The 9728-nt window shown below is 64.8% G+C and overlaps 1 protein-coding gene across 1 annotated transcript; it reads right to left on the bottom strand.

Moving 5' to 3' along the window:
• Positions 1–1510: 1510 nt before the first annotated feature.
• TMC8 (transmembrane channel like 8) lies at positions 1511–8519 on the bottom strand. The gene is given in 17 exon segments (XM_087825766.1): positions 1511–1587; positions 2211–2295; positions 2297–2545; positions 3044–3122; positions 3526–3684; positions 3779–3909; positions 4079–4262; positions 4434–4531; positions 4867–4990; positions 5490–5629; positions 5912–6082; positions 6381–6528; positions 6851–6987; positions 7394–7476; positions 7710–7859; positions 8149–8288; positions 8407–8519. Coding segments are annotated over 17 exon segments (2268 nt in total).
• Positions 8520–9728: the final 1209 nt, after the last annotated feature.

Here is a 9728-nt window from a genome sequence, read left to right as displayed (position 1 = left end):
ACACACAGGCTGGAGAACTGGGGGGCCAGACCCCATCAGAGGAGCAGGTGGGAGAGGCAACTTCCACCCACCTCCAGCTGGTTCATTCATGACCACCTTTTGGGCGTCTGTTAGGGGCCAATGCTGGGCTCGGCTCTCGAATTTAACCTTAGACTGGGTGAGGCCCCGGCCAGCCTAGGAGTGTGTTCAGACAGGTGCAGTGCTCAGGCACTGCCCTCGAGCTCGGGGGCGGGGGGGGGGGCGCACTCCTAGGAAGGACCAGGCGCCCATCAGGACAGGACGCTGTAGAAGCCATTGCTTAGTTGATCCCACAGTCACTCGGAGGGTGACTGAGGCCCTGTCTGCTGATGTCCCCAGGCCTCCAAGCGTGTCCCCTCTCCACAGCCCCTCAGGGAGCCTGCCTCCACCTGGCTGCTTCTCGGTAAACTTCACCGGAGGGCCAGAAGGTGATAAGGACCTTGGTGGTTCTGTGTGGTGGTTCTCTGCAGTGGTTCCCTCACTTTAGCGCCCAGCCCTCCATCGGCCCGGGCCTTACCCCTGGGCCCCGCCCTTAGAGCTTTTGCTTCAGGAGGCCTCGTGGGGCCTGAGAATGTGCATTTCTAACAAGTCCCCAGGCGGTGCTGAGGCTGCTGGCTGGAACCACACTTTGGCCCTGAACTGCTAATTAACATGTGTCACTTTATTTTTTAATTTAATTTTTCTACTCATTGATTTTTAGAGAGTAGGAGGGAGGGAAGGGGGAGGGAAGGGGAGAGAGAGAAAAAGAAAGAGAAACATCGATATGAGAGAGACACATCGATTGGTTGCCTCCCATAAGTGCCCTGACTGGGGCCAGGGATCAAAACTGCAACCCAGGTACATGCCCTTGCCCAGGAATGGAACCTGAGACCCTTCGGTGCCCAGGCCGACGCTCTAACCGCTGAGCCATGCCGTCCAGGGCTGACTTGTGTCACTTTCAGTGGCCGGGCTGGTGTCTGCCCTGCCTCCCTCCCTCAACCAAGCACAGAGCTGTTTCCCAGCACACTTGCTGCCAGGCCTGGAACGGGGCCCAGCACGTGTTGACAGACAGACTGGTCTTGTGATGCTGCGTGAGTGAGAGGACGGGAACAGGGACAAGAGTCAGCCAAGCCTTTAATGACCACATGAAGCCACTGGCCTGAGGGCACCAGGTCAGAGCTGCCCAGATGCTGCCTCCAGACCTGGAATCCAGCCAGGCGCTGGGCCCCTTGGGGGAGGTGGGGGCTTTTCAAGGCAGGTCCTGGGGTTCCTCCTGACCTTCCCTCCTGATGGGTCTTTGGGCCAGCCGTTCTCAACCCTGGCTGTGGGTAAGTCACCGGGAGCTTGAGAATGCCCTGCCGCCAGGCTGCTGGCTGGGCCTGGACACATCGCAGCAGTGGCTGGCCTGGGGCCAGCTTCTGACAGCTTCTCAGGTGTCCCCAAGGCTGAGTCGGTGGAATTAGAACTGTTGTAGCCTTGGGCTTTGAAAAGAAAGTTTCAACAGGCTCAGGAATCACAAACCCGGCCTTGGGTGGCATCCCAGTCCCAGTGGGACCTCTTCACCCCCACCATTCCCGAAGGTCAGCTCGGCTGGGGGACACAGGGAGGTGGGAGAGCGGGGACTGCAGAAGGCATGGTGGGGGTCCTCTGTCTGGTTCCTGAGGAGCGCCCCTGTACTGACGTGGGATCACTGGGTTGGAATATAGGGGTGAGAAATCCTGTTCGGGAGAGGAGGTCAGACCCTATTTCTGACTCAGGTGAGCCCTGGAAGCCCTTGGGTCAGGGTGGGAATGAGCGCTAGGTCCCATGGTGGTGTGGTGTGGCTCAGGAACCCAGTGCCAGGGTTCACGTCCCAGGTGCACCTCTAGCTGACTGCACCTGTGGGTCTCAGCTTTCTCCCAGGTGAGGCAGGAACACCGGGGGGCTGTGTTGGGGGGGGGCACAGTGAGTCCCCCTGTGGGTTTGCTCGCACTGTGCCCGGTCATCCCTCCACACAGATCCTCAAAGTGTATGATCCCTTCCCATGGTAAATAATTTCTGAGCACTCCCGATGGATGTATATTTATAAATTGTATTCATGGACTACTATACAAATATATTATGTACATTATGAAACAAGAAAACAGAACGTTAGAAAAAATAAGATAAAAATCTAAACTATAAACACAAGTTCCCATGTTTTCTTCTTGCTGCGCTTAGGTGTGTGAACTTGCTTGGGAGCGCCCAGTGAGAGCCTGGGGCAGGGGGAACTGTGGGGCCTAGGGGTGGGGGTGGGGGTGGGGGGTCCGTGCTACAGTTCCTCGCTGCTGGGGAAGCTGAATTTACAGGCGGGATCCGCGTGGGAGGGTGAGGGCCTTGGGGACCTTCGGGACCTGGGGGACCTGGGGGACATGGGGCCCGGGGAACCCGGGCAAGGGAATCCAGGGCAGAAGGATCGTGGGTGCGAAGATCGAGAATGAAGGGATTCGGGTCCCACAGAGTCACCGAGGCCTGGCTCTGGCAGCAGCCGAGCCAGGTCCTCCACCAGATGCCACTTCTCCCGGACTTGCTGCAGGGGAGCAACCGGCGGGTCAGGAGCAGCGCCGCCCCCGCAAGCAGGCCAGGCGGGGGCAGCCAGCTCCCCAGCTGCTGGTCCGCCGGCTGCGAGCCCCGCCCCGCCGGAGGCCCCGCCCCGCCGGAGGCCCCGCCCCGCCGGAGGCCCCGCCCCGCCGGAGGCCCCGCCCCGCCGGAGGCCCCGCCCCGCCGGAGGCCCCGCCCCGCCGGAGGCCCCGCCCCGCCGGAGGCCCCGCCCCGCCGGAGGCCCCGCCCCGCCGGAGGCCCCGCCCCGCCGGAGGCCCCGCCCACGCAAGCCCCGCCCACAAACGCCCAGCACGGTCCCCCCAGCCTGGCCCTAGCCACGCCCCCAGCGGGCCCCGCCCCCAGCCGCACTCGCGTTAGAGGCGGGTCTCCGAGGCCACGCCCAGCCCGTCCCAACCCCCACTTCCCACGCTTCCCATCAGCGTCCCGCCCGCAGTCCGGGGCCCCTCCCAGCCCAGCTGACACTCACCCACACCAGCTGCTTCCGGAGCCCCTGGATGGCCCTCGCCTTGGCCTGGGACTGGGAGACGCACACGGTCAGGACAAGGCTTTGGATAGAGGGGGGTCCAAGGTCAGCGACCCCTCCTTCCTCCCTCCCCACCTCCTGGGGTCTCCCCTCTGCCTGGGTTCGCAGACGGGACTTCCTCTCACCGATGATCAGCCCCCCCCCCCCAAATGACAATAGCAACTGTAGGCTCTCAGGCACTGTGCTTCCCCCTGGTCAGGTCAGGTACCCCATTTACAGATGAGGCCCCAAGGGGGCTGCTCATGGGACGGGAGGGACCCCCAGGCCCCCTGCCTTGGGGCTCATGCTCCCTATTCCGGGCCCCTGCCTCCCTGGGCTCTCCTTCTTTGGCTCCTGGATCCCATGAGGCTGGCTGTGGGTGCCCATGGAAGGACCCCTGCCCCCCAGATGTCCCCTCCCTTGACCCCTGCTACCCTGAGAGGTACCTGAGCAGGAAGAGGAGGGGAAAGCTGAACGCTTGGGAGCCCAGGTAGTGGAGGGCGCGCTGGCCGAGGGGCGGCAGCCGGAGGGCCACCAGCTCCGGGACCACCTGCCAGGGGGCTGAGTAGCTGGCAAACAGGCCGCAGTCCCAAGAGGAGTGGATGCTGCGGAGAGACGGCCAGAGCCGGGCCGGCGTCAGGGCCCCAGTGAGGAGCCGACGGCCTGTCCCTCAGCCTCTGGCCCCTCGACTCCCCTCACCTGCTGACCACGTAGCCCAGGGGCAGGGTGGCCACAAGCAGGCCCAGAATGAGCACCAGCTGGAAGAAGAAAGTGGAGCTAGAGGCTCGGAACCTCCGAAGGGGCACCTTGGAGTTCCTCAGGAGGGTGTGCTGTGGGGCAAGCAACAATGGGGGGCCATTAGCTCCCATCTGCAGAGACCACAGAGTTCAAGGCCCAGGGAAGTGATGCTGGGGGCACGAGGGGCGCAGGGGCAGAACGTGAGCCCCACCCAGGAGCCCACCCAGGGGCACCCTGCTCCCTCCCGGCCTGAGCCGGCACCTTCTTGATGTAGAAGGTGAGGAATATGAAGACGCTGTTGAGCAGGGGCAGCAGGGGGCAGTAGAAGAGGCCCATCCAGGTGACCGTCTGCCCCGCCACGATGTCCAGCACGTTCTTGGGCACGAGGAACTCCTCCCGGCCCAACCAGGCCCAGAACCGGCCTGAGAACCGCTCCACCAGCAGCCTGGGCACAGGGAACATCCGCGTGTCACCACTGGGGAGGAGCGTGTGGCCACGGACCATCCCACACTCGGTGACACGGACACACGCATGTAGAACCGCTCAGCCCTGGCCGCAGCCACTGGCCATCCCCAGACAGGCCCAGGTCGCCCCCCGGGGGTCCCGCGTGGCTCACCTCCTAGGCAGGCTGACGAGGAAGGCGAAGGCCACGGTGAGCAGGAAGTTGAAGGTGCTCAGCTTGTACAGCTCCTCCCCCACGGAGTTCTCCCAGCACTGGTGCAGAGCGGCCGGGTCACCACCCGCAGTCCCTGCCACCCCTCACCCACCCACTGGGGGGTCTGTGGACAGGAGCCTTGCGGGGAGTCTAAGACTGCTGAGTTAAAACCCGGGCCTCAAGGATAAGATTTATGCAGGGAAACCCGACAACCAGGCCGCTGCTCTGCACTGTGCAGTGTGATGCCAACAGCACCCCCTGGAGGTGCCCTGTGGTATGGGAAGTTCAACCCAGCCTCTCACCAAGGTGAGACCAGGAGAGAGACCAGATCAAAGGGGCAGGGAGATCAAAGAGGTGGGGAGACGCCCAAAGGAACAGGCCCTGATGGAGCCACCTGGTAGTCACAGGCGTTGTAGCCGTAGGACTCACAGCTGGTCTTGTTTCCGCTGATGCAGAGCATGGTCTGGCCCAGCGAGAAGAAGAACATCCCCAGGCTGGCCAGCTTCAGCACCACGCACCTGGGGGTGGGGCGGAGTCAGGGGGGCGCCCAGGACACAGGTGCACCTGCTAATTCCTGAGCCCAGCCTCCTTCTGATCTGCCCTGTCTGTGGCCATGTTCTCCAAAGTGTGCTCCCCAGAATCTCGGTCTCCAGATGATTCATGGGAGAGGGGTTCTGTTTTTAAATCAGTTTGGGGAACGCTGCACAGCCCAGCCATCCTCCCCGACACCCCGCTTGCAGATTCACAGGCCTAGATGGGCCTTTAATACCCTATTGCGGGTGAGCACATCCTTCCTGCGACTCACCCCCACGCACTCCCACTGCCTCATGTATACAGACATGTGCCTGCATCTGCCTGAGAAATTCTAAGTGCACACTGGCTCATGCAGGCAGACGGCCAGCCCTGAGCCATCCATGCATGTTACATGTAAGTGTGGAGTCCTCAGCACTGAGCCATGGGAAGCTGTTAACAGTGGTTCTCCTGTTGAGGGGGGCTGGGAGGGAGGCGGGCACTCACCAGAGGAGGGTGAGGTTGACCTCGGTGTTAGGAGGGTAGTTCTCCAACTGCACCAAGAAGACAAACAGCAGGGGGCCCAGAAAGTTGACCAGGGAGATGACCCCAGGGGGCAGGTACTGGAGTAGCACAAACACACGCTCCTTTGGGGAAAAGCAGGGAAGGGGTGACATAGGCTACAGGGCCCCAGTAGCTCCCCTCCCGCAAACCCCCCACAGGGTAACTCTGGGGCAGGCCGTGTCTGGAAGCCCATAGGCTCTGGCAGCATGCGGCTGAGGCCATCCACAGGGTGAGCCAGTCTGATTGGGCTGTGACCTGGGGCACATGGCTCTCTGAACCTCAGTTTCCTCATCTGCAAAGTGGGACCATCCCGTCTCCTCCCACAGTCTGGCCAGGATTAAATAAACATGTCCATTGCCTGGCACCTCCTTGTTGTCCTGTGAGAACTTGGTGGCCCAGAAGATGGCGCTGATGCCTCCGACTACCAAGAGCCCGATGAGGAGGTTGACCCGCAGGTAGGTGAGCAGGCGGCAGGCTCTCTGGGCCCGGGTCTGCTGCTGCATCAGCTGGAAGCGATACCCCTCCTCCAGCTCCACCTGTTGTGGGGCGGAAGCAGAGGCAGGTAGGGCTGGCCCAGGCTGGGGGGTGCATGAAGGTGGGTGTCAATGTTTATGGGAGACAGGCTGCAAGGATCTAGGCAGGGTTTGGGTGACACTCGGGCAGGGATAGGCCCAGGAGTGGCAGCTGGTTTTATCTAGACCACCCCTTCCCTGCACTGTGCAGGTGAGCAGGTGAGCGCTCACACCTACAGACCCGCACAGCCTCTGCCTCCAGGTGTAGCACCCCGCGTGCATGCACGTGGGCACACTCACACTCACACACGCCCTCACACACCTTGAACTCGTTGCTGATCTCATGCTTCTTGATGGTGGCGGCTTCCTGCCCCCGGATACAGAAGTCCCAGGACGAGAAGACCTTGGCACTGAGCGGCGACCTGTAGTCCTGGCCCAGGAACAGCCTCTGGGGCAGCCCCTTCACCATCCTGGAGGGGCAGGAGGCAGGGCCTGTGGGGGAGGGGCACCTCCTGCCTGCCAGCTGCTCTGGGTCTGGGCTGGGAAGCCCCTGGCAGCCCTGGGGCCGGGCGTTGGCCTCAGCCTGGGTGGGGGGTGCGGATACAGAGGCAGTGGCCGGTAGCCCTGAGGTCCGCAGCTGGGGGCACCGAGTCTGGACCCTGGAAGCACCTATGAACCTTACTGGACCAGAGCCAGGACCTTCCTGTCAACTTGGGGAGGGGGTACTATGCTAAGGGAGGGTGAGCAGGGAAGACAGGGCCCCTGCGAGAGGGGGAGGTGGCCTGCTCTCACCGCTGCAGGGTCCCACAGAAGCAGAGCAGCAGGCAGGCCAGCGGGCTCAGCAGGTAGGCCAGGCGGATGCTGTACACTGAGCTGCCCTCGGACCCCGCGTGGTATCCGCCATAAAAGAGGTAGGTGTTGTTGAAGGCCTGGGGACAAGAGTGAGGACAACCGAGCTCGAGTCCTTGCCAGACTGTGTGCTAAGCACTCATTCACTCCCTCTAGAACCCTGGCAGGCAGGCAGTAAGAGTACCCCCATTTCGCAGAGACTCAGAGGTTAGGCAACTTGCCCAAGGCCACAGTTTTGTTCTTTTGTTTTTTTAACATACTTTTTTTTTAAAAGAAAAAGTTAGGCCCTGAGGGCTGTGGGCATGTGCCCCTAGGCCTGGGCTGTGGGCAGAGGCCACAGCCCAGCCAGCCTGTCTATGTAAGACTGTCCCCCTAAAACCTAAATGTCCTTGGAGAGATGGGGTCCACTTAGACTGGGGTCCCCTGAGGCCAGTTCCCTGGGTTCCCCAGCCCTCCAGAGTCACAGCCAGGATGAAGCCCACTTACTCTGCCAGTCAACACATTCCAGAAATGATTGTGGAAATTGGGAAGGTCATTCTGGGGTTGGGGTCCACCAGGGCACTGGAGGGCTGTGGAGGAGGGAGAGAGCGTCAACAGGAAAAGGTCCCAAGGCCTGAGTGAGGATGGGCCCCTCTCCACTCCATAGCCCTCCGCCCAGGAGGCCTGAGAGGCCCTGAGGACCTCAGGAGGCACGGCCCGCAAAGGCCTTGGTCAGGTGGGGTCCCGGGGCTGGACCCAAACGGGAGGACACCCAGGCTGCAGGTGGGCCCCCGTCGCTGCCCCTCGTGGGCCAGGCACTCACTGAAGTTCACGGCGGGGCCCGGGCCGGGCGGGCGCAGCCAGGCCAGGGGAAGCAGCACGAAGCTGGCGGTCACGAGCACGGTCAGCAGGTTGAGCGTCAGCAGGAAGCGCAGGAAGGTGAAGTAGGACTGGATCCCGGTGCCGTAGAGGCCTGTGGGGAGCGCGGCCGGCGGCCCGGGCGCTGAGCCGGGGCGGGACCCCAGCGCTCCGCGTCCTGGTTCTCACCCCCAGGGCGCCCGACAGCGCCTCTGGCAGCCACCAGGGGGTGCTACCCTCCGCGAAGGTTTGCGCCCCATTTCTGGTGTGTGGGGGGGGTGTGAGGATGGGGGGGGTTGGTTGGTTGGCGGGGGCGGAGGGGAGCAACGGCAAGCCCCGGGCCCGTTCTAAACCGGACACGGAGACTCCAGGAGGGGAGGTGGGAGGCGGGGTGCAGGTCTTACCTCCGATCTCGTAGAGCGCCCCCTCCCAGAGCCCGAAGCCGCGGGCCAGCCTCCGCGCCGCCTCCCCCAGGCGCCGCCCCGCGGCCCCCCGCCTGCGCCGCCAGCAGGACGTCTTCGCCCCCTCGGGCTCCCGCAGCTGCCTGGGACGGGTGGAGATGGGGGCGCCCCGAGTCACCCCCCGCCCGGGGGCAGGCAGGGCTGCTGAGCAGGTGGCCCCCCCCGTGTACCCCCCGCCTGGCTGCGCCCCCGGGCACCCACCGGAGGCAGCGCCTGTCCACCATGGCGAAGGGCAGCGAGCGCACCGGCGCGCGCGAGCAGCGCAGCAGCTCCACCTCCGGCTCCCACGGCTCCCACGGCTCGGGCTCGGGCATCGCGGCCGCGGGGTGCAGGGGGGCGCGGGGCCGCGGCGCCCCCTCCCGGGAGGGGCGCGGGGCGTCTGCCGAGCGAGCCTCACGGTCCCGGCCTCAGCATGAGCAGAAATGCAGAGAAAGTCCTGTTGGAGGCGGTCTGGCCTCAGCCACCTTCCGAGTCCCAAAGCGACACGCGGCCGGGGGCCTCGGTTTGCCCGCCTGTGGAATGGGGAGAGCAGGTCGGGGGGCGCGGCAAGGTGGGTCCCCCGCAGCCAAGGCCAGGCGCGGGCCCGAGGCTCCGCTTGCTGCCCGCGGCGGGGCGCAGGCCCCTCCTCCCCACGTGCCGCCCCTCCGGCTGGGAAGCCGCCCCGAACCCACAGTGCCTCGGACCCCGTCTCCCGCAGCACCCCGGATCTGGACGTGCTGGGACCCCCCGTCTTCTACCTCGTGATTCCGCCCCCAGGACCAGGTCCGCGGCGTCCCCCAAGGCCCCAGAGGAGGAGGCGTGGCTGCCCCCCCAGCCAAGGGCAGGGCGAGAGGGACCCCCAGGCCTGTGCAGCGGCTCCAACCCGCGCCCCCCAGCAGCCCCTCGGCCGCAGCTCTCTCATCTCCTCCCCTCCCCTCTGCACCCACCCAGCTCACCTGGAGGCCAGGGGACGAGTGACCCACGGAGACCCTCTTTGGACCGGGTCCTTCCACTCCAGGCAGGGCTGTGAAGAGCCCAAGGAAGGGGTCACATGACAGGAACCCCAGCTCCCCCCGCGGTCTCCTTCCCCTCCCCCCCGCCCCCTGCAGTTTCCTCTGCTCTGCACCCAGGCCGGCACTTCCTGCGGGCGCGGGGCGCGGGGCGCGGGGCGCGGAGCGCAGGTGAGAGGCGCGCGCAGCTCGGGCCCCCAGGTGCGCGCTGGGCAGGCTCGGCCCTTCCCTCCCGTGTGGCACCGGACAGGCCAGCCGACCTCGGGGCTCCCGGGCTTCCCGGCTGCCGCTTCCGAGCCCCCAGGGGCCTCACCGGGACGGCTGGGAGCCCCGCTGGCCCCGGGCGCGCTCCCTTGGGCCTGGGGAGCCTGGGGAGTCGAGGCCTCGCCCGGCGGGGCGCAGGGGCCCGGGGCTTATCTGCTGGTTGCGTTGGCCGTGGCTTCGCTTGGTCGGCGCGATAGTGGCCCTAAGGGTGGGCCGAGCTATTTCTTAACTTCCCGCCTCTGTCAGGCCAAGGCCTGAGCCTGTGCCTGG

This window comes from Miniopterus natalensis, chromosome 17 (assembly GCF_054644295.1).
Source record: "Miniopterus natalensis isolate mMinNat1 chromosome 17, mMinNat1.hap1, whole genome shotgun sequence".
Lineage (NCBI taxonomy): Eukaryota > Metazoa > Chordata > Mammalia > Chiroptera > Miniopteridae > Miniopterus > Miniopterus natalensis.
The sequence above is the reverse complement of the archived record's forward strand: the minus strand, read 5'-3'. Positions and strand labels throughout refer to the sequence as shown.